Raw genomic sequence first — 24209 nt, 5'->3', positions numbered from 1 at the left:
AAAGTTTCTTGTCCCTTTAAGATGTATGGCTTGGCACATCAGAAATATTTATTTAAAGATGTACCTAAAAGGATAAGTCTCACTTCCCTCCTAAGCGTTTTTGGAGTTGTAAGAAGTCCCTTTTCGCCTTTAAGCACATCTTTGAGTGTGATGTTGTTGTGTTAAAGGTACAGTCAACCAAAATAATCGTTCTAAGTTATATATATAAACTGTCAATAGATCATCATTTACAAATGTAGCCCAGTATTGTGTTTGCAAGTAAAAGCACTTACAGTTTGCGTCGCTGCCGTTTGAAAATGTCCGTTTGGCTCCTCCCCTATTTTGTCATCAGTGACATCAGCATCTTCTTGTGATCTGTGTAATTTTTCTATCCTCCTTGTAACCGGCTTTAGCGCATGTGCAATGCGCCTATTGTACTGAAGGGGAACGTTTGAACACAGGAACAAAAACACTGGCTTATTATCTGTGCGGTTCACAGTTGCGGCGTACCAGTGTCCTGTTTTTTCAACCCTCCAACCTACATTTATGCAATTTCCAATTGGTCCAGATAATTCATACCATGATCTGGACTAGAACTCCAGGAAGAGCCTAGATTACCAAAAGATGTGTTCATTAATGAAATCACCTACTGGGGTGTCAAGGTATAGTGGACCAGCCACCAGAAAATCTGCCAAAGTTACACTTGAAACTTTCAATTTGTTTTCAGAGCTTTTAGATCATAACACACATTGTACAGTTTCAGATCGCAAGCTGCAGCTCCATAATCCACATCTCATATACAGCCTATTCGGTTTCCTGTCTTGATTTAATCATCGTATAATGAAGCACAATATCTATGGGGATTGGGAATTTAGGGACAATGCATTCCACTCCAATGTAATCTAGCCTCAGTAGCGCTGGAGACACTTAGGAAAAGCAAATGAACTTAACAATATTTGTTAACTAAGAAGACTTTTGTAACAATTAGCTTAGAATGGATTAATCAGCAGCAACGATACAGCTAACTTCTGCCGGTGTTATAAAATAAGTCGGGACCGCATATGAATGCGGGACCTATATCACTTCCGGTGACGTGAATCAGTTGCTGGAGGTGTGTGGCGCTCACTGCGCATGCGCAAGAGTTCCAATCTCCTCAAAACAGCTGTTTAAGCCTACGCAACAGGTCGAGGAATTCTATGGCCCGTAATCTTCATTGCGCAGGCGCACACACGGCCCTACTCACTCATCAGAGACAAGGCGTAGGCGTGGCAACACTAACCTATTGGTTGTACAGCCACTGACTACACAGAGACACGGACCAATCAGATAATTCAGTAACACTTTTTTCCTGTGTATTATCTGATCGGTCCGTAGTCCGTTTGATTTGCCCACCTCCATTAAATTTCCAAATTGGTCCATCGCGCACAGCCGACTTGCCGTGCCCGGGGGTGTGTGCTTATGGGGTTACAGAGGGTGCTTACAGGGGGTGCTGATGGGGCTTGTGTAGTTTGCAGAGGGGGTGCTTATATGGGTTACAGGGGGGCTGATGGGGCTTATGTAGGTTACACAGGGGGTGCTGATGGGGGTTACAGGGGGTGCTGATGGGGCTTATGTAGGTTACACAAGGGGTGCTTATGGGGGTTAAATGGGGGCGCTGATGGGGCTTATGTAGGTTACACAGGGGGTGCTTATGGGGGTTAAATGGGGGGCGCTGATGGGGCTTATGTAGGTTACACGGGGTGCTTATGGGGGTTACAGGGGGGCTGATGGGACTTATGTACGTTACTCAGGGGGTACTTATGGGGTTACAGGGGGTGCTGATGGGGCTTATGTATGTTACACAGGGGGTGCTTATGGGGCTTATGCAGGTTAAAGAGGGTGGGGTTATGGGGGTTACAGGGGGGGCGCTGGGGCTTATGTAAGTAACGGGGCACTTATGGGGGTTACAGGAGGGCGCTGGGGTTTATGTAGGTTACAGAGGGGGTGCTTATGGGGGTTACAGGGGGCTCTGGGGCTTATGTAGGTTACATAGGGGATAACCTACATAAGTCCTATCAGCCCCCCCTGTAACCCCCATAAGCCTTCCTGTGTAACCTACTTAAGCCCCATCAGCACCCCCTGTGTAACCTACTTAAGCCCCATCAGCCCCCCCCCCCCTGTAACAGAGGGTGCTTACAGGGGGTGCTGATGGGGCTTGTGTAGTATACAGAGGGGGTGTTTATATGGGTTACAGGGGGAGCTGATGGGACTTATGTAGGTTACACAGGGGGTGCTGATGGGGCTTATGTAGGTTACACATGGGGGTTAAATGGGGGGCGCTGATGGGGCTTATATAGGTTACACAGGGGGGTGCTTATGGGGGTTAAATGGGGGGCGCTGATGGGACTTATGTAGGTTACACAGGGGTGCTTATGGGGGTGCTGATGGGGCTTATGTAGGTTACACAGGGGTGCTTATGGGGGTTAAATGGGGGTGCTGATGGTGCTTATGTAGGTTACACAGGGGTGCTTATGGGGGTTAAATGGGGGTGCTGATGGGGCTTATGTAGGTTACACAGTGGTGCTTATGGGGGTTAAATGGGGGGCGCTGATGGGGCTTATATAGGTTACACAGGGGGTGCTTATGGGGGTTAAATGGGGGGCGCTGATGGGGCTTATGTAGTTTACACAGGGGGTGCTTATGGGGGTTACAGGGGGGCTTATGTAGGTTACACAGTGGTTGCTTATGGGGCTTATGCAGGTTAAAGAGGGTGGGGTTATGGGGGTTCCAGGGGGGGCGCTGGGGCTTATGTAATTAACAGAGGGGGCACTTATGGGGGTTACGGGGGCACTGGGGTTTATGTAGGTTACAGAGGGGGTGCTTATGGGGGTTACAGGGGGCGCTGGGGCTTATGTAGGTTACAGAGGGGATAACCTACATAAACCCCATCAGCACCCCCTGTGTAACCTACATCAGCCCCCCCCCCCCTGTAACTCACATAAGCACTCCCTCTGTAAACTACATAAGTCCCATCAGCACCCCCTGTAACCCCTATAAGCACCCTCTGTGTAACTTACGTAAGCCCCATCAGCATACATAGGAAAAAAGTGTTACTGCATTATCTGATTGGTCCGTGTGTCAGTGAAGTCACTGTCTTGACAACCAATAGAGTCATGTTTCCAGTGTGCCGCTAGTGCCTTGTCTCTGATGAGTGAGGAGCAGGGCCGTGTGCACATGCGCGGCATTGTTAGCGCATGCGCAATGAAGATTACAGCCATAGAATTCCTTGGCCCGTTGTTCTAAAATAATTAACAGCTGTTTTGAGGAGGATGGGCCTCTTGCACATGCACAGTGAGCGCCACACACCTCCTACAGCTGATTTCACGTCACCAGAAGTGACGTAGGTCCCGCATTCTTTTGCGTCGCAACTTATTTTAAAACACCAGTCAGAGGGTTGAACAAACAGGACACAGATCCCAAGATGCTGATGTCACTGATGACAAAATAGTGGAGGGGCCAAACGGCAGCGGCGCGAACAGTAAGTGCTTTTACTTGCAAACACAATATATTACAAATCTGGGCTACATTTGTAAATGATGATCTATGGAAAGTTTTTTTATATATATATATATATATATATATATAATCTCTTTAAAAGATTTTTGATTTGTCTGTCCCTTTAAGAAGCTCTTCATTCTTACAGCAGAGATTGTGGAACCCAGTTTGTGTTGGACAACACGGAGACATTTTCCATACTACTGAAGGAGAATGGAGAGGCTCTCCCTGTTGTCCACACTGCATTGGTTAACATTTACTTTACTTTTAGAATTATGAATTTGCTACTCTTACTCTTGTATTCTTATTATAACGGTTTTCGGTTTTGCAGCAAAAACTACTCTTTAATTTGAATTTAGGGAGTAGACTTGAGTGGATTCAGTAGATTATGTATCTGAATTTTATCTCTTTTTTTTTTCAATTTCACCAATCATCGATTGTGCTCAATAGCATACTATTACTCCTCCTCGGTTTTAAATTTGAAAATGTAAAGTGATGGTAAAGTTTGATTATATTAAAGGGACATGAGATCCACAATTTTTCTTTCACAATTCAGATAGAGCATACATTTTTTTTAAACTTTCCAATTTACTATCTAGGTAGGCTCAGGATCTTGGAACTAGCTGCTGATTGGTGGCTGAACTTGTATGCCCATTTCTTTCATGTAATTGGCAAGAGTCCATGAGCTAGTGACATATGGGATATACAATCCTTCCAGGAGGGGCAAAGTTTCCCAAACCTCAAAATGCCTATAAATACACCCCTCACCACACTCACAATTCTGTTTTACAAACTTTGCCTCCTATGGAGGTGGTGAAGTAAGTTTGTGCTAAGATTTCTACGTTGATATGCGCTTCTCAGCATTGTTGAAGCCCGATTCCTCTGAGTACAGCGAATGTTAGAGGGACGTGAAGGGAGTATCACTTATTTGAATACGATGATTTCCTTAACGGGGTCTATTTAATAGGTTCTCTGTTATCGGTCGTAGAGATTCATCTCCTACCTCCCTTTTCAGATCGACGATATACTCTCAATTTACCATTACCTCTACTAATAACTGTTTTAGTACTGGTTTGGCTATCTGCTATATGTGGATGGGTGTCTTTTGGTAAGTATGTTTTCATTACTTAAGACACTCTCAGCTATGGTTTGGCACTTTATGCATTTATATAAAGTTCTAAATATATGTATTGTACTTATATTTGCCATGAGTCAGGTTCATGTATTTCCTTCTGCAGACTGTAAGTTTCATATTTGGGGAATATAAACATTTTAAGAAATGTATTTCTTACCTAGGGTTTAGTCTTTTTTTTCAATTGACTACTTCTTGCAATTGCGGGTATTAAACCCGCGGGTGCGTTAAATGCTTAACTTTATTGCATCATTCTTGGCGCGAAAATATTTTTGGCTCGAAAAAATACGTTTATGACGCAACTTCGTCATTTCCGGCGTCATACGTGACGCCGAGACCTTTCATATGGAGGCGTAATTAGTGACGCGAGTGTCATTTCCAGTTATTTTTGGCGCCAAAAAAGTTTACGTTACGTTGTGCGTCATACCTTTTCATTATTTGAATACCCCTTGTATGTTTGCCTCTTGCTTTTTTTCTCTATCAGAGGCCTATGCTATTGCATTTTTTCCCATTCCTGAAATAGATAATTTTGCTTTATATGTTGTTTTTTCTCTTACATTGTGCAAGATGTCCCAATCTGATCCTGTCTCTGAAGTTTCTGCTGGAACATTGCTGCCTGACATCGGTTCTACCAAAGCTAAGTGCATTTGTTGTAAAATTGTAGAAATTATTTCACCGAATGTCATTTGTAATAGTTGTCATGATAAACAGATAGTGTTTCCATCATTAATAGTACATTGCCAGTTGCAGTTCCTTCAACTTCTAATGTGCATGATATACCTGTAAATTTTAAAGAATTTGTTTCTGATTCTATTCTGAAGGCTTTGTCTGCATTTCCACCTTCTAATAAACGTAAAAGGTCTTTTAAAACTTCTCATTTAGCTGATGAAATTTCAAATGACCAACAACATAATAATTTATCCTATTCTGATGAGGATCTGATTCAGAAGATCCTTCCTTAGACATTGACACTGACAAATCTACTTATTTATTTAAAATAGAGTATATGCATTCTTTATTAAAAGAAGTGTTAATTACTTTGGATATTGAGGTAACCAGTCCTATTGACGAAAAAGCACAGTGAATATCCAGCACTCAGACCCAAGGTGTGTGCAAGCTGACACAGGATCACTGCAAAGATCCAAGTAACATCAAATATATTCAAAAAATGCAGCAGCACCACTTCTCATCATCCATAAAAGGTTCCTTTATTAGCACATAGTGGGAGCAGGTAAGCAATAGAACAACGTTTCGGGTAGTCAACCCTTAGTCATGTTCACATTTGTGAACATGACTAAGGGTTGACTACCCGAAACGTTGTTCTATTGCTTACCTGCTCCCACTATGTGCTAATAAAGGAACTTTTTATGGATGATAAGTGGTGCTGCTGCAGTCCTATTGACGTTCAGTCTAATAAACGTTTAAATGCTGTTTTTAAACCTCCTGTGGTTTCTCCAGGGGTTTTTCCTATTTCTGATGCTATTTCTGATATGATTTCTAGGGAATGGAATACGCCAGGTACTTCTTTTATTCCTCCTTCAAGGTTTAAAAAATTGTATCCTTTACCAGCAAAATCTATAGAGTTTTGGGAAAAAATCCCCAAAGTTGATGGGGCTATTTCTACTCTTGCTAAACGTACCACTATTCCTATGGAAGATAGTACTTCCTTTAAGGATCCTTTAGATAGGAAGCTTGAATCTTATCTAAGGAAGGCCTATTTATATTCAGGTCATCTTCTCAGACCTGCTATTTCTTTGGCTGATGTTGCGGCTGCATCAACTTTCTGGTTTATGACATCTAAATCTAGATTACTATCTCTTTCTTTCCAAGGTAATAATTTATTTGGTTCTCAGTTGGATTCTATTATTTCAACTATCACTGGGGGAAAAGGAGTTTTTCTGCCTCCGGATAAAAAACCTAAGGGTAAATCTAAGGCTTCTAACCGTTTCCGTTCCTTTCGTCAGAATAAGTAACAAAAACTCAATCCTCCCCCCAAGGAAGCTGCTTCCAATTGGAAGCCTTCCTCAAATTGGAATAAATCCAAGCCATTTAGGAAACCAAAGTCAGCCCCTAAGCCCGCATGAAGGTGTGGCCCTCATTCCAGCTCAGCTGGCAGGGGGCAGATTAAGGTGTTTCAAGGATTTTTGGATAAAATCTGTCCAAAATCATTGCATTCAGAGCATTGTCTCTCAAGGGTATCGAATAGGATTCAGAGTAAGACCTCCTGTGAGATTGTTTCACGTATCCCTGTAAATCCAGTAAAAGCTCAGGCTTTTTTTTTGGCCTCAAGTGGAGTCTCTACTTCCAATCAATATTTTGGAACTGAGGGCAATATTCAATGCACTTCAGGCGTGGCCTCAGTTGGCTTCGGCCAAATTCATCAGATTCCAGTCGAACAACCTAACGACTGTGGCATGTGTCAATCATCAGGGGGGAATAAGGAGTTCCTTAGCGATGATAAAAGTATCTAAGATAATCAGTTGGGCAGAGGCCCACTCTTGTCATCTGTCAGCGATCTACATCCCAGGAGTAGAGAACTGGGCAGCAGATTTTCTAAGTCGCTTCATTGATTCTCAGATGGGGCAGACCGGAATTGGATTTGATAGCATCTCGTCAGAATGCCAAGCTTCCAAGATAGGATCCCGGTCAAGGGATCCTCAGGCCGAACTGATAGATGCCTTGACAGTACCTTGGTTGTTTAGCCTAGCTTATATGTTTCCGCCGTTTCCTCTCCTCCCACGCGTGATTGCTCGAATCAAACAGGAGAGAGCTTCAGTTATCCTGATAGCGCCTGCGTGACCACGCAGGACATGGTATGCGGATATAGTGGACATGTTCTCTCTGCCACTCTCGAAACTTCCGTTGAGACAGGACCTTCTCATTCAAGGTCCTTTCCAACATCCAAATCTAATTTCTCTGCAACTGACTGCGTGGAGATTTAACGCTTGATTTTATCGAAGCGAGGATTCTCTGATTCAGTTATCAATACTTTGATACAGGCTAGAAAGCCTGACACTAGAAAAATCTATCATAAGATATGGCGTAAATATCTTTATTGGTGTGAATCCAAGGGTTACTCATGGAGTAAAGTTAGGATTCCTAGGATTTTGTCTTTTCTCCAAGAAGGATTGGGGAAAGGGTTATCAGCAAGTTCCTTAAATGGACAAATTTCAGCTTTGTCAATTCTGTTTCACAAACGTTTGGCAAATGTATCAGATGTTCAGTCTTTTTGTCAGGCTCTATCTAGAATTAAGTCTGTATTTAGACCTATTACTCCTCCCTGTAGTTTGAATTTAGTTATTCGAGTTCTGCAAGGGGTTCCGTTTGAACCTATGCATTCCATAGATATTAAACTATTATCTTGGAAAATTCTGTTTTTGTTGTTCCTTCCTTGTGTCCTAATCCTTCTAAGATGGAGCGTCTGTTACATAACTTGGACGTGGTCCGTGCCTTAAAGTTTTACTTACAGGCAACTAAGGATTTCCGTCAATCATCTTCATTATTCATTGTTTATTCTGGAAAGCGTAGGGCTCAGAAAGCTACGGCTACCTCTTTATTTTTGGTTGAGAAGTATTATCCGCCTGGCATAGGAGACTGCTGGACAGCAGCCTCCTGAAAGAATTGTGGACTCGTCATATCTTTGTAAAAGAAAACTAAATTTATGCTTACCTGATAAATTACTTACGATATGATGAGTCCACGGCCCACCCTGTTCTTTTTAAGACAGTTTTTTAGCCTTTCCTCTTTCTCCAACATAGGTGTGTCCGGTCCACGGCGTCATCCTTACTTGTGGGATATTCTCTTCCCCAACAGGAAATGGCAAAGAGCCCAGCAAAGCTGGTCACATGATCCCTCCTAGGCTCCGCCTACCCCAGTCATTCTCTTTGCCGTTGTACAGGCAACATCTCCACGGAGATGGCTTAGAGTTTTTTAGTGTTTAACTAGAAAGATTTACCACAAAATTTGGAAAAAATATATCTGTTGGTGTGAATCTAAAGGATTCCCTTGGGACAAGGTTAAGATTCCTAAGATTCTATCCTTCCTTCAAGAAGGATTGGAAAAAGGATTATCTGCAAGTTCCCTGAAGGGACAGATTTCTGCCTTGTCTGTGTTACTTCACAAAAAGCTGGCAGCTGTGCCAGATGTTCAAGCCTTTGTTCAGGCTCTGGTTAGAATTAAGCCTGTTTACAAACCTTTGACTCCTCCTTGGAGTCTCAATTTAGTTCTTTCAGTTCTTCAGGGGGTTCCGTTTGAACCCTTACATTCCGTTGATATTAAGTTATTATCTTGGAAAGTTTTGTTTTTAGTTGCAATTTCTTCTGCTAGAAGAGTTTCAGAATTATCTGCTCTGCAGTGTTCTCCTCCTTATCTGGTGTTCCATGCAGATAAGGTGGTTTTACGTACTAAACCTGGTTTTCTTCCAAAAGTTGTTTCTAACAAAAACATTAACCAGGAGATTATCGTACCTTCTCTGTGTCCGAAACCAGTTTCAAAGAAGGAACGTTTGTTGCACAATTTGGATGTTGTTCGCGCTCTAAAATTCTATTTAGAAGCTACAAAGGATTTTAGACAAACATCTTCCTTGTTTGTTGTTTATTCCGGTAAAAGGAGAGGTCAAAAAGCAACCTCTACCTCTCTCTCTTTTTGGATTAAAAGCATCATCAGATTGGCTTACGAGACTGCCGGACGGCAGCCTCCCGAAAGAATCACAGCTCATTCCACTAGGGCTGTGGCTTCCACATGGGCCTTCAAGAACGAGGCTTCTGTTGATCAGATATGTAGGGCAGCGACTTGGTCTTCACTGCACACTTTTACCAAATTTTACAAGTTTGATACTTTTGCTTCTTCTGAGGCTATTTTTGGGAGAAAGGTTTTGCAAACCGTGGTGCCTTCCATTTAGGTGACCTGATTTGCTCCCTCCCTTCATCCGTGTCCTTAAGCTTTGGTATTGGTTCCCACAAGTAAGGATGACGCCGTGGACCGGACACACCTATGTTGGAGAAAACAGAATTTATGTTTACCTGATAAATTACTTTCTCCAACGGTGTGTCCGGTCCACGGCCCGCCCTGGTTTTTTTAATCAGGTCTGATAATTTATTTTCTTTAACTACAGTCACCACGGTACCATATGGTTTCTCCTATGCAAATATTCCTCCTTAACGTCGGTCGAATGACTGGGGTAGGCGGAGCCTAGGAGGGATCATGTGACCAGCTTTGCTGGGCTCTTTGCCATTTCCTGTTGGGGAAGAGAATATCCCACAAGTAAGGATGACGCCGTGGACCGGACACACCGTTGGAGAAAGTAATTTATCAGGTAAACATAAATTCTGTTTTCTCTTCCTATACCTTCGGCCGAATGACTGAGGGTGGAGGGGAAGGGGAGGGGCTATATATACAGCTCTGCTGTGGTGCTCTTTGCCACTTCCTGTTAGCAGGAGGTTAATATCCCACAAGTAAAGATGAAATCCGGGGACTCGTCATATCGTAAAAGAGAGTAATTTATCAGGTAAGCATAAATTTAGTTATCTGCCGACTAAAGTCATATTTTATTATTTTGAATGTAGAGAAATGTACATTTCTCTTGCAAGGTGTATCCAGTCCACGGATTCATCCTTACTTGTGGGATATTCTCATTCCCTACAGGAAGTGGCAAAGAGAACACACAGCAGAGCTGTCCATATAGCTCCCCCTCTGGCTCCGCCCCCCAGTCATTCTCTTTGCCGCTCTAACAAGTAGCATCTCCACGGGAGGGTAAAGTGAATGTGGTGTTAGATTTGTAGTTTTTTATATCTTCAATCAAAAGTTTATTTGTAAATAGTGCCGGTTTGTACTATTTACTCTAGCAGAAAATGATGAAGAATTCTGCTGAGAGGAAAATGATTTTAGCATGTTGTAACTAAAATCCACTGCTGTTCCCACGTAGGACTGAGGAGTACCAGAAAACTTCAGTTGGGGGGAACAGTTTGCAGGCTTAACTGCTATAAGGTATGTTCAGTCATCTTTTTCTAGTCAAGACTGACAAGAATCCCTGTTTGGGGAAGGTAAGCCATATTCTGAGACTCAGTATAGAAGGAAGGCTTAATTAACAGGGCTCAATGACTGGTGGACATTGTTAAAGGGCAATAGATTATTTTATAGTGAAAATATAATCATTATACAAGTTTTTATCACTTTTGGAGTGTTATTTGGGGTTTTATTCCACATGGCAGAATTTTAGACACCTATTTAGGGTTTTGAAGGCTAAATGAGAGGGAGGGGGCCTAAATTTTGCGCCTCATTTGCGCAGTTCATATTGCAGACAGCTTCATGCAGCTTCACGTGGAGGGTCCTAAGACTACTTGAGGACTTCATAGAGGCTTATTTCTCATCAAACTAATCCCCAGGGACAAGGTAGGGCCACAGCAGATTGCTGTGGAATGGTGCTGTAGTTTGCTAACCGGTTGTCAGCTTTAGGTTGCTCCGGTTTGGGCATTAAGGGGTTAATTGACTCGATATTTGCTGTGCAATCATTCCAAAGCATTAAGATCGTGTGGTAAAAATTTCAGAAAGATTGGATCATTTTTGAAGATTTAGTAAAAAAGTGTGCGCTTTTATTATTTAAAGGCACAGTACCGTTGCCTACAGATAGACGTTGCTCTATGTGTTTAGTAGCCATGGTGGAACCCCCTTTACATTTGTGTTTTATGTGTGCTAATGTATCTATGCATTTTAAAGATAACGTTGTTTCACTTAAAAATGTAGCCCAAGATGATTCTTTAACAGAAGGTAACGAGGATAGCCCACCTTCCTCTCCCCATGTGTCGACACCAGTTACGCCTGCGCAAGCGATGCCTAGTACCTCTAGCGCATTGGCCCCTATTACATTACAACAATTAGCAGCAGTCATGGATAATTCCCTTGCTGCATTTTTATCCAAACTGCCAGTTTTTCCTAAAAAGTGTGATAGCTCGGTTTTAAGAACAGAGTATGAGCAATCAGAAGCGTTGGAAGGTTTATCTGTTGTACCCTCACAACACTCTGAAGTGACGGTGAGGGATGTGCTGTCCGAGGGAGAAATTTCTGATACAGGAAAGGTTTCTCAGCGGGCAGAATCAGATTCCTTAGCGTTTAAATTTAAGCTGGAACACCTCCGCGTACTGCTTAAGGAGGTATTAGCTACGCTGGATGATTGCGACCCCATGGTGGTCCCAGAGAAATTGTGTAAAATGGACAAATTCCTAGACGTCCCTGTATACACTGATGCGTTTCCGATCCCAAAGAGGGTGGCGGATATTGTGGATAGGGAGTGGGAGAGACCAGGTGTACCCATTGTTCCCCCCCCCCCCTATCTTTAAGAAAATATTCCCTATAACTGATCCCAGGCGGGACGCATGACAGACGATCCCTAAGGTAGAGGGGGCAATTTTAACACTTGCCAAGCGCACAACCATACCAATTGAAGACAGTTGTGCTTTCAAAGATCCTATGGATAAAAAATTAGGTTTACTAAAGAAAATATTTGTTCAACAAGGTTTCCTTCTCCAACCTATTGCCTGCATTATTCCTGTGACTACTGCAGCGGCTTTCTGGTTTGAGGCGCTGGAGGAGTCGCTCCAGACGGAGACCTCATATGATGAAATTATGGATAGAATTAAGGCTCTAAAGCTGGCTAATTCTTTTATAACAGATGCCGCTTTGCAATTAGCTAAGGTAGCGGCGAAAAATTCTGGTTTTGCCATCATGGCGCGCAGAGCGCTCTGGCTTAAATCATGGTCGGCCGATGTGTCGTCTAAAACTAAGTTACTGAATATCCCTTTCAAGTAGAGCTGCAACAACTAATCGGCATAATCGATTATGAAAATAGTTGTCAACGAATCTCATAATCGATTAGTTGGTTTGCAATTAGTTGGTCTGTGCACAACACCAGCTGCTTCACTCCAATGAACTCCTGCATATGGTATTGTCTTTTATGGTAATGTCCTTAGCCTAAAGGACGTCTACTTTTCACTTTTTCAGGACAGTATAAATTTACAACTACCCCTGGCTTATGTGCAACCCAGATATAATAGTCATCATTTGGATTGTTTATATTAAATCTGGTGATTTGGAACTATGCTTTTCATGATATGGTGCCAAACTTGTTATTTACACCTTGCCCCTAGATTGATGGGAGTTATTTAAATTGATGTGCACTATTATCTGTTTGCACAATTATTAGCATATTGCTGATTATATGTACTGTATAAATAAATGTGTAAGGCTTTGTCCTGGTATTGATATACAGTCCTTAGCGCTTTTGATTTTGTTTTTTATAGTTTTTTTTTTTATATTTTTAATAAATTGTGATAATATGTACCAGATTCAACCTTTATAAGTATACATTTGTTATTTTTAGAGGGGACTAGATATTTCCCCTAACCTTATAGCTGGTTATTTACCATTGCATATAGATATTCAAGATATTTTTATGTTAGAATGAAGTCAAGGGTTACTTTATTGAGAGGTCCCTTGCCAAGGTAGAAAACACTTAGCATTGGTGAAGAGCTAACAAAGATAAATATCCCACTTTGGTGAAATTGGCAAAACCCTACTTATACACCTCAACAGCCTTTTCTCTGCTGCAGGAAATATAGCTGCAAACAGAGAACCAGCCTTAGCCAGAAGCATGTGGACATGTTGAGATGTTTGCATTTCAATGCAAAGTTTCTGAAAGAGTGAATAACAGAATGTTATTAACAGTGATAGTCTAACTCTTTCTAGTTCTACCACTTTTCAAACAGTTTGTGGTTTTGTATAATTATAAAACTGCTCTGCTGCTAAAAAATTGAAGAAACAGTTGTGTTAATGTAAAGTTTTCGTCTGAAGTTTATATTTGTAACACTCATTATGTGGATTTTATTTAAAACATAGAAAACTATTATTGATTCTCTTTTTATCCGATTAGTCGATTAATCGAAAAAATAATCGGCCGATTAATCGATTATGAAAATAATCGTTAGTTGCAGCCCTACTTTCAAGGGAAAGACCCTTTTCGGGCCCGAGTTGAAAGAGATTATTTTGGATATCACTGGGGGAAAGGGCCATGCCCTCCCGCAAGATAGGCCTTTTAAGGCTAAAAACAAGGCTAATTTTCGTTCCTTTTGCAACTTCAGGAGCGGTCCTGCTTCAACCTCTGCGACCACAAAGCAAGAGGGTAACTCTCCACAGCCCAAGGCAACCTGGAAGCCTTTGCAGGGCTGAAACAAGGGTAAACAGGCCAAGAAGCCTGCAGCTGCTACTAAGACGGCATGAAGGGGTAGCCCCAGATCCGGGACCGTATCTGGTAGGGGGCAGACTCTCTCTCTTTGCTCAGGCTTGGGCAAGAGATGTTCCCGATCCCTGGGCATTAGAGATAGTTGCTCAGGGATATCTTCTAGAATTCAAGGACTTTCCTCCAAGGGGAAGGTTCCACATTTCTCGTCTGTCTACAGACCAGACAAAGAAAGAGGCGTTCTTACGCTGTGTAGAAGATCTAATCAAGATGGGAGTGATATGTCCAGTTCCAATTACAGAACAAGTTCCTTCCCAAAAAGGAAGGAACTTTCAGACCAATCCTGGATCTAAAATTTCTAAACAAATTCCTCAGAGTTCCATCCTTCAAGATGGAGACCATTCGGACAATCTTACCGATGATCCAGGAAGGTCAATATACGACTACCGTGGATCTAAAGGATGCGTACCTTCATATTCCTATCCACAAAGATAACCATCAGTTCCTAAGGTTTACTTTTCTGGACAAGCATTACCAGTTCGTGGCCCTTCCCTTCGGGTTGACTACCGCTCCAAGAATTTTCACAAAGGTGCTAGGGTCCCTTCTAGCGGTACTAAGACCGCGGGGCATTGCAGTAGCACCCTATCTGGACGACATCTTAATACAGGCGTCGTCTTTTCCCAGAGCCAAGGCTCATACGGATATTGTTCTGGCCTTTCTAAGGTCTCACGGGTGGAAGGTGAACACCGAAAAAAGTTCTCTGTCCCCGCTCACAAGGGTTCCCTTCCTGGGAACATTAATAGACTCGGTAGAAATGAAAATATTTCTGACGGAGGTCTGAAGATTAAAGCTTCTAAGCACTTGCCGAGCTCTTCATTCCATTCCTCGGCCATCTGTAGCTCAGTGCATGAAGGTAATCGGATTAATGGTAGCAGCAATGGACGTAGTCCCTTTTGCTTGAATTCATCTCAGGCCACTGCAATTGTGCATGCTCAAACAGTGGAATGGGGATTATGCAGATTTGTCTCCTCAAATCCAACTGGACCAGAAAACAAGAGATTCTTTTCTCTGGTGGTTGTCTCAGGATCACCTGTCTCAGGGAATGTGCTTCCGCAGACCGGAGTGGATCATCGTAACGACCGACGCCAGTCTGTTAGGCTGGGGCGCGGTCTGGGGCTCCCTGAAAGCTCAGGGCCTATGGTCTCGGGAAGAGTCTCTTCTCCCAATAAACATTTTGGAGCTGAGAGCGATATTCAATACGCTCCAGGCTTGGCCTCCGCTAGCGGCGGCCAAGTTCATCAGATTTCAGTCGGACAACATCACAACTGTAGCATACATCAATCATCAGGGAGGAACAAAGAGTTCCTTAGCGATGAAGGAAGTAACCAAGATAATCAGGTGGGCGGAGGATCACTCTTGCCACCTATTTGCAATTCACATCCCAGGAGTAGACAACTGGGAAGCGGATTTCCTAAGTCGTCAGACTTTTCACCCGGAGGAGTGGGAACTCCACCCGGAGGTATTTGCTCAGCTAACTCAGCTTTGGATCTGATGGCGTCCCGTCAGAACACCAAACTTCCTCTTTACGGATCCAGGTCCAGGGACCCCAAGGCAGCATTGATAGATGCTCTAGTAGCGCCTTGGTCCTTCAATCTGGCCTATGTCTTTCCACCGTTTCCCCTTCTCCCTCGGCTGGTAGCCAGAATCAAACAGGAGAAGGCCTCTAATTCTGATAGCGCCTGCGTGGCCACGCAGGACTTGGTATGCAGACCTAGTGGACATGCAATCTGTTCCACCATGGACACTGCCAATGAGGCAGGATCTTCTAATACAGGGTCCATTCTTGCATCCAAATCTAGTTTCTCTGCAGCTGACTGCTTGGAGATTGAACGCTTAATTCTATCCAAGCGTGGGTTCTCTGAATCAGTCATAGATACTCTGATCCAGGCTAGAAAACCTGTCACCAGGAAAATTTACCATAAGATATGGCGGAAATATCTTTGCTGGTATGAATCCAAGGGTTACTCGTGGAGTAAAATTAGGATTCCAAGGATATTGTCTTTTCTCCAAGAAGGATTGGAGAAAGGTTTATCAGCTAGCTCCTTAAAGGGGCAGATATCCGCTCTGTTTATTCTTTTACACAAGCGTCTGGCAGAAGTACCAGATGTTCAGGCGTTTGCACAGGCATTAGTTAGAATCAAGCCTGTCTGTAAACCTGTGGCTCCTCCATGGAGTCTAAATTTAGTTCTTTCAGTTCTTCAAGGGGTTCCGTTTGAACCTTTACATTCCATAGATATTAAGTTATTATCTTGGAAAGTTTTGTTTTTGGTAGCTATATCTTCTGCTCGAAGAGTTTCAGAATTGTCTGCTTTGCAGTGTAATTCACCCTATCTGGTGTTCAATGCAGATAAGGTAGTTTTGCGTACCAAACCTGGTTTTCTTCCTAAAGTCGTTTCTAATAAGAACATTAACCAGGAAATCATTGTTCCTTCCCTGTGTCCTAATCCAGCTTCTAAGAAGGAACGGCTTTTACACAATCTTGATGTGGTTTGTGCTTTGAAATTCTATTTACAAGCAACTAAGGATTTCAGACAAACATCATCTTTGTTTGTTGTTTATTCTGGTAAGAGGAGAGGTCAGAAAGCGACTGCTACCTCTCTTTCCTTCTGGTTGAAAAGCATCATCCGATTGGCTTATGAGACTGCTGGGCAACAGCCTCCTGAACGAATTACAGCTCATTCCACCAGAGCTGTGGCTTCCACTTGGGCCTTCAAGAATGAGGCTTCTGTTGAACAGATTTGTAAGGCAGCGACTTGGTCTTCACTGCATACTTTTGCCAAATTTTACAAATTCGATACTTTTGCTTCTTCTGAGGCTATTTTTGGGAGAAAGGTTTTGCAAGCAGTGGTGCCTTCCGTTTAGGTTACCTGTCTTGTTCCCTCCCTTCATCCGTGTCCTAAAGCTTTGGTATTGGTATCCCACAAGTAAGGATGAATCCGTGGACTGGATACACCTTGCAAGAGAAAACAGAATTTATGCTTACCTGATAAATTACTTTCTCTTGCGGTGTATCCAGTCCACGGCCTGCCCTGGCAATTAAGTCAGGTTAAAAAATTTTTAAACTACAGTCACCACTGCACCCTATGGTTTCTCCTTTTTCTCCTAACCGTCGGTCGAATGACTGGGGGGTGGAGCCAGAGGGGGAGCTATATGGACAGCTCTGCTGTGTGTCCTCTTTGCCACTTCCTGTAGGGAATGAGAATATCCCACAAGTAAGGATGAATCCGTGGACTGGATACACCGCAAGAGAAAGTAATTTATCAGGTAAGCATAAATTCTGTTTTTAAGTATAAATCATGTTTGTTTGTTTTTTCCCCTACAAACAGGTCTGGCGACTCAACGGCTAGAATATGGAATCTTAGTGAAAATAGTACTAGTGGGTCAACACAACTGGTCCTTAGACATTGTATACGGGAAGGTGGTCAAGACGTTCCCAGCAACAAAGATGTAACCTCTTTAGATTGGAATGTAAGTTTTAATATTCTCAATATTTTCACTATTAAGTAGATTTGGTTTGTCATTTTTATTATCTAGCCTAAATACTAAAATTGTAGGTAGTTTTAGGTCTTCCATGACAGTTATTGTACACACCTGAACACTAAAATATGACATTAGTAAATATTTATTTTACAAGATACGATGAGTCCACGGATTTCATCCTTACTTATGGGATATCGCCTCCTGGTCAACAGGAGGAGGCAAAGAGCACCACAGCAGAGCTGTATATATAGCTCTTCCCTTCCCTCCCACTCCATTCATTCTCTTTGCCTGTGTTAGAAATAAGAAGAGGTAAAGGCAGGTGATAGTTTAGTTTCTTCAATCAAGAGTTTTTTGTATTTTTAAATGGTGCTAGTGAGTACTATTTTATTTCAGGGTGTAGCCAGGACCTAGTCAGCCTCTTGTTAGCAGAGCTACAGGTGGCTTTAAAGTATTGGGAACTGGTGGGATTAATTTCTCACTGTGCCTCCCATACTATATGCTGTCCTTCTTAATATGGTCTTAGCAATTCTAACTAAGGCCCTACATGTCTCCACAGAATGGCAAGAAGGTACAGAAGACTTCTTCATAGCTGTGGGACGATTCATGCTGTCGATCAGCACTCAGGTATGTGCAGCTCTTACTTCTGGGACAGCTTTAACTCAGGAACCGCTGCAGCCTTTACTTCTGTGACCCCTAACTTTTCCCCAAGGCCTCCCTTCAGGTGTTATGATGGATGTGGTGGGGGAGGATAACAGGACTGCTCAGAACACATTTAGGTGATATGTGGGAGCGCTATGGACTTTGGGCTGACGCTGGGGTTAATAATGGATGTCCCTAAAAACGGAGCAGGTCTCCGGTAATTATGGGGATCCGGTGTGAGTGTTTATTTTGCGTGCTTGGTGGAACAAATATAAAGCAGTTTTTATTTTGGCCAGAGAACTCACGGGATGCGTGGGTGAGAGACCGCATGCAATTTTTACAGCTGCGCTTGCAGCGACATATGGCTCACGATGTTGGGAGTTGGTTAGACGCTAGGAGTGGTTGACGCCCACAAAGGGCGGAGTTTTTTCTCCCGCGCTATAGAAGCCGGGCAGCCATACTATACATGTCATATGCAGCATGGGTGAGGTGATCAGAACTTTCACTGATTGCCGGGATCGCATGGTTTTAGGTTATAAGAGCAAGCGGTCGTAGGCAGAGTTTGCTGGGAGCGGAGAGAACATCAAGGGGGCAGGTAGGCGCCTCAGCAGAACTGTTGAGGCGGCAGACGCTAGTTTAACAATCCGTTTTTTTAAAAGTAATATTACTTGATCGTATTTTTTGTTTCCCTCTGATGTCTTCAGTTTAATTTCATTTTGGACATAATCTGTCATTTTGATGATTAATTGTTAAAAGTACAGCTGCCCACTTTATTCAGAGCTGTTTATTAACACATTAGTTGCAAGGCAAGACAAAGTCTGTTTGTTATTTATACTAACATGGATATGAATGTTACATGTTCATTATGTTTGAATGCAAATGTGGAACCTCCCGTTGCCTTTTGCCCCTTGTGTACTTGAGAGGGCTTTACAGTTTAGGGAGCAAATGTTTTTTTGATACAAATTTAAATAAGGCAGATGCTTCTCAAGGTTCTAACGATGAGAATCAGAGTATGCCACATCTTTCTCCCCAAGCGTCACAGTCCCTAACGCCTACCCAGGCACAGTCCAGTACCTCTGCAGTTTCACCTGCCTTTACTCTAAAGGACATAGCAACTGTTATGTCCTCTACTCTTTCTGAAGCGTTTGTCTGCCTTTCCTGTACTGCAAGGCAAACGCAGGAGGAAGGACGACCTCGTGGCTAATAAGACTTCGGATGCTTTAATTGCGAGGTCAGTAATGCCTTTACAGGGATCAGAATTGGAGCCCCTATTTGAAGGTGAGCTTTCTGAATTGGATAGCTCCCTGCTACCGACAGATTCAGAAGTAATGTCTTTCCGGTTTAAACTGGAACACCTCCGCCTGTTATTGAAGGAGGTTTTGGTGACTCTGGATGACTGCGATTCAATCGTGGTCCCTCCAGAAAAATTGAGTAAGTTGCACTTTGGCTAAACGAACTTCTATCCCTATTGAGGATAGTTAAGCTTTTAAGGACCCTAAGGATAAGAAGTTAGAGGGTCTTCTTAAGAAACTTTATGTTCATCAAGGGTTACTTTTACACCCGGTAGCCTGCATCGTCACGGTTACCACGACGGCTGCTTATTGGTTTGATGCTCTTGAGGAATCTCTTAAAACTGAGACTCCTTTGGAAGAGATACAGGACAGAATTAAAGCCCTTAAGCTGGCTAATTCTTTTGTGACAGACGCTTCACTGCAAATTACTAAGTTGGCGGCTAAGAGCTCAGGGTTTTCAATCTTAGCACGTAGGGCCTTATGGCTGAAGTCCTGGTCTGCTGATGTGTCATCCAAAACTAAGTTTTTGGCTATCCCTTACAAGGGTAAGATCTTGTTTGGCCCTGACTTGAAAGAAATTATTTCTGACATCACGGGAGGTAAGGGTCACCTCCTTCCTCAGGATAAGAAATCCAAACAGAGGGGTCGACAGAGTAATTTTTGTTCCCATCGAAATTTCAAGGGAACTCCCTCTTCCCCTTCTACTAAGCAGGAGGGGGGCTATTCTCAACCCAAGTCCACGAGCGACCCAACCAGGCTTGGAACAAGGGCAAACAACCCAAAAAACCCGTTGCTGCCACCAAGATAGCATGAAGGGGCGGCCCCCGATCCGGGACCGGATCTAGTGGGGGGCAGACTATCATTTTTCTTCCAGACTTGGATGAGAGACGTTCAAGATCCTTGGGCAATAGATATAGTATCTCAGGGATACAAACTGGAATTCAGAAATTCTTCCCCCAGAGGAAGATTCCTTCATTCTCGATTGTCTGTAGACCAGATAAAGAGAGAGGCGTTCTTGCGCTGTGTAGGAGACCTATCCTCCATGGGAGTAATTTATCCCGTTCCAATACAGGGACAGGGGTTTTATTCAAATCGGTTTGTAGTTCCCAAAAAAGAGGGAACTTTCAGACCTATCTTAGATCTCAAGAGTCTAAACAAGTTTCTCAGAGTTCCATCTTTCAAGATGGAAACTATTCGTACCATTCTTCCATTGATCCAGGAGGGTTAATTTATGACTACCGTGGATCTCAAGGATGCATATCTTCATGTTCCTATCCACAGAGATCATCACAAGTTCCTGAGGTTTGCCTTTCTGGACAAACATTTTCAGTTTGTAGCTCTTCCTTTCGGTCTAGCCACGGCACCCAGAATTTTCACAAAGGTTCTGGGTTTGCTGCTAGCGGGTCTGAGACCGCGGGGCATTGCAGTGGCGCCTTATCTGGACGATATTCTGATCCAGGCGTCTTATCAGCTCACAAAAGTCTCATACCGACATTGTTCTGTCCTTCCTGAGGACTCATGGGTGGAAGGTAAATCTGGAGAAGAGTTCTCTAGTTCCACAGACAAGGGTTCCTTTCTTGGGAACTCTAATAGACTCTATCCATAAAAAAATTTTAACGGAGGTCAGAAAATTAAAGATTATGAACACATGCCGAGCCCTTCAGACCAATCCTCTGCCGTCAGTGGCTCAGTGCATGGAGGTAATTGGGTTGATGGTAGCGGCAATGGACATCATTCAATTTGCTCGGTTTCATCTCAGACCCCTGCAACTGAACATGCTCAGACAGTGGAATGGAGATTATACAAATTTGTCTCATCCAATACATCTGGATCAGGAGACAAGGGACTCTCTTCTATGGTGGTTGTCGCTGGATCATTATCCCAGGGGACGTGCTTTCGCAGACCCTCATGGGGGATAGTGACAGCAGATGCCAGCCTGTTAAGATGGGGTGCAGTCTGGAATTCCCTAAGGGCTCAGGGGGTCTAGAATTGAGAGCAATATTCAATGCGCTTCAGGCTTGGCCTCAGTTGGCTTCGGCCCAATTCATCAGATTCCAGTCGGACAAAATAACGATGGTGGCCTACATCAATCATCAGGTGGGAACAAGAAGTTCCTTAGCGATGACAGAAGTAACCAGGATAATACAGTGGGCGGAGTCTCGCTCTTGCCATCTGTCCGCGATCTACATCCTAGGGGTGGAAAACTGGGAAGCAGATTTTCTGAGCAGACAGACATTTCATCCGGGAGAGTGGGAACTCCATCCGGAAGTATTTGCCGACCTGATTTTCATATGGGGCAGGCCGGAGTTGGATCTCATGGCATCTCGTCAGAATGCCAAGTTTCCGAGATACGGGTCCAGGTCCATCGATCCCCAGGCTGAGCTGATAGATGCCTTGGTCCTTCAGCCTAGATTATATGTCCATTTGCTCTCCTTCCATTGCTCGGGTCAAACAGGAGAGGGCATCGGTGAAACTCATCGCCCCTGCATGGCCTCGCAGGACTTGGTATGCCGATCTGGTGGACATGTCATTCCAGCCTCCGTGGACGCTTCCATTGAGGAAAGACCTTCTCATTCAGGAACCCTTCCATCATCCAAATCTAGTTTCTCTGCAGCTAACTGCTTGGAGATTGAACGCTTAATTTTATCTAAGCAAGGTTTTTCTGATTCGGTCATAGATACTTTGATTCAGGCACGTAAGCCTGTTACTAGAAATTTTTTTAAATAAGATATGGCGTAAATATCTTTATTGGTGCGAATCCAAGGGCTACTCATGGAGTAGGGTTAGGATTCCCAGGATTTTGTCTTTTCTCCAAGAGGGATTGGAGAAAGGGTTGTCAGCAAGTTCCTTAAAGGGACAGATTTCTGCTTTATCTATTTGTTTGCACAAGCGTCTGGCAGATGTTCCAGATGTTCAGTCTTTTTGCCAGGCTCTGACTAGAATCAGGCCTGTGTTTAGACCAATTGCTCCTCCTTGGAGTTTGAATTTAGTTCTTAAAGTTCTTCAAGGGGTTCTGTTTGAACCTATGCATTCCATAGATATTAAGTTATTATCTTGGAAAGTTTTATTTTTGGTTGCTATTTCTCCAACATTGGTGTGTCCGGTCCACGGCGTCATCCATTACTTGTGGGAAATGTTCTCCCCCACAGGGAAAGGCAAGGAGAGCACACAGCAAGAGCTGTCCATATAGCTCCCCCTCTGGCTCCGCCCCCCAGTCATTCTCCTTGCCAAGTAGCATCTACCACGGGGATGGCGAGGAGTTTGTGGTGTTAGTTGTAGTTTTTTATTCTTCTATCAAGAGTTTGTTATTTTAAATAGTGCTGGCTTGTACTATTTACTCTATAACAGAAAAGTGATGAAGATTTCTGTTTAAGAGGGCTATGATTTTAGCACAAGTAACTAAAATCCATTACTGTTACCACGCAGGACTGTTGAAACAAGAGAACTTCAGTTGGGGGTAACAGTTTGCAGACTCATCTGCTTCAGGTATGACTAGTCTCCTAACAACACAGGCTAATGCTAGATGACAGTCATTTTTCCCCTCAGGGGAAACAGTAAGCCATTTTTCTTTCACCTCAGCAAAAAAGATAACAGGCTTCCCCTTTTTGATTTTTATGCTGGACGTTTTTTATTGATCTGGCTTGTTTTAGACACCTAAATCTAGTCAGGAAGGCCCCTTCACTCTAGTGTGCTGAGAGAGGAAGCCTCATTTTGGCACTTCAGCTGTGCAGTTGAATTTCAAGGCTAAAAAGCTGCAGCAAGGCTGTAGCTGGGATTGTGGTGTGTAAAAACGGTTAAATCCAACAATTAGCACCGGTTTGCTTTTTTTTAAGAGCTAGAGTCTCCATATTTGCTGTGCAATACTTTCTAAGCATTAAGACACTGGGGTCCAAATTTCAGAAAAATCGGATATTGCCTTTATAGTTTTTTGAACATTCAGAAATAAATGTCATTTTATTATTTAAAGAGACAGTAACGTTTTTGTTTAAAATCGTTTTTATTGCATTGTTTGCCTGCCTAAATCTGTTTAACATGTCTGTTCCATCAGATAACCTATGTTCTGTGTGTATAAAGACAAATGTGGTTCCCCCTTCGAGTGTTTGTGATAATTGCGCCATAGCGTCCAAACAAAATCAGGACAGCTCTGTTATTTTTCATAATGTTGCCCAAGATGATTTATCTAATGAAGGTAGTGGGGATACCTCTACATCCTCTCCTTCTGTGTCTACACCAGCTTTGCCCACGCAGGCGACACCTAGCGCGCCAGTGCCTATTTCTATGCAACAATTATCAGCAGTAGTGGATAATTCTATAGCAAATCTTTTATCCAAACTGCCAGTTTTTCAGAGAAAGCGTGATTGTTCAGTTTTAAATACAGATAAAAAGGATGAACAATCAGACGCTGACGATGCCTTATCTATTTTACCCTCACATCAATTGGAATTGGCTGTGAGGGAAGGGCTGTCTGAGGGTGAAATTTCTCAACAGGCAGAACCTGATCTAGTGGCATTTAAGTTTAAGCTAGAACATCTCCGCGCTTTGCTTAAGGAGGTATTAGCTACTCTGGATGACTGTGATTCCATGGTAGTACTAGAGAAGTTGTGCAAATTGGAGAAAATTTTTAGAGGTCCCAGTGCACGACAACGTTTTTCCAATGCCTAAGAGGGTAGCGAACATAGTGGAAAAGGAGTGGGAGAAGCCAGGTGTACCCTTTGCCCCACCTCCTATATTTAAGAAAATGTTTCCCATAGTAGACCCTAGAAGGGACGCATGGCAAACGGTCCCGAAGGTTGAGGGAGCTGTTTCAACACTAGCGAAGCGCACAACTATTCCTATAGAGGACAGCTGTGCTTTCAAAGATCCT

The 24209-nt window shown here is 43.1% G+C and overlaps 1 protein-coding gene across 1 annotated transcript in view; it reads left to right on the top strand.

The window, feature by feature from the left end:
• The window catches only part of TBL1XR1 (TBL1X/Y related 1), a 465261-nt gene that overhangs the window by 191273 nt on the left and 249779 nt on the right, over positions 1-24209 (top strand). The window contains exon 6 of the mRNA XM_053710155.1: positions 17261-17402. Coding sequence (XP_053566130.1) covers positions 17261-17402 — 142 coding nt within the window. The remainder of the gene's footprint in view (positions 1-17260; positions 17403-24209) is intronic.

This window comes from Bombina bombina, chromosome 4 (assembly GCF_027579735.1).
Source record: "Bombina bombina isolate aBomBom1 chromosome 4, aBomBom1.pri, whole genome shotgun sequence".
NCBI lineage: Eukaryota > Metazoa > Chordata > Amphibia > Anura > Bombinatoridae > Bombina > Bombina bombina.
The sequence above is the reverse complement of the archived record's forward strand: the minus strand, read 5'-3'. Positions and strand labels throughout refer to the sequence as shown.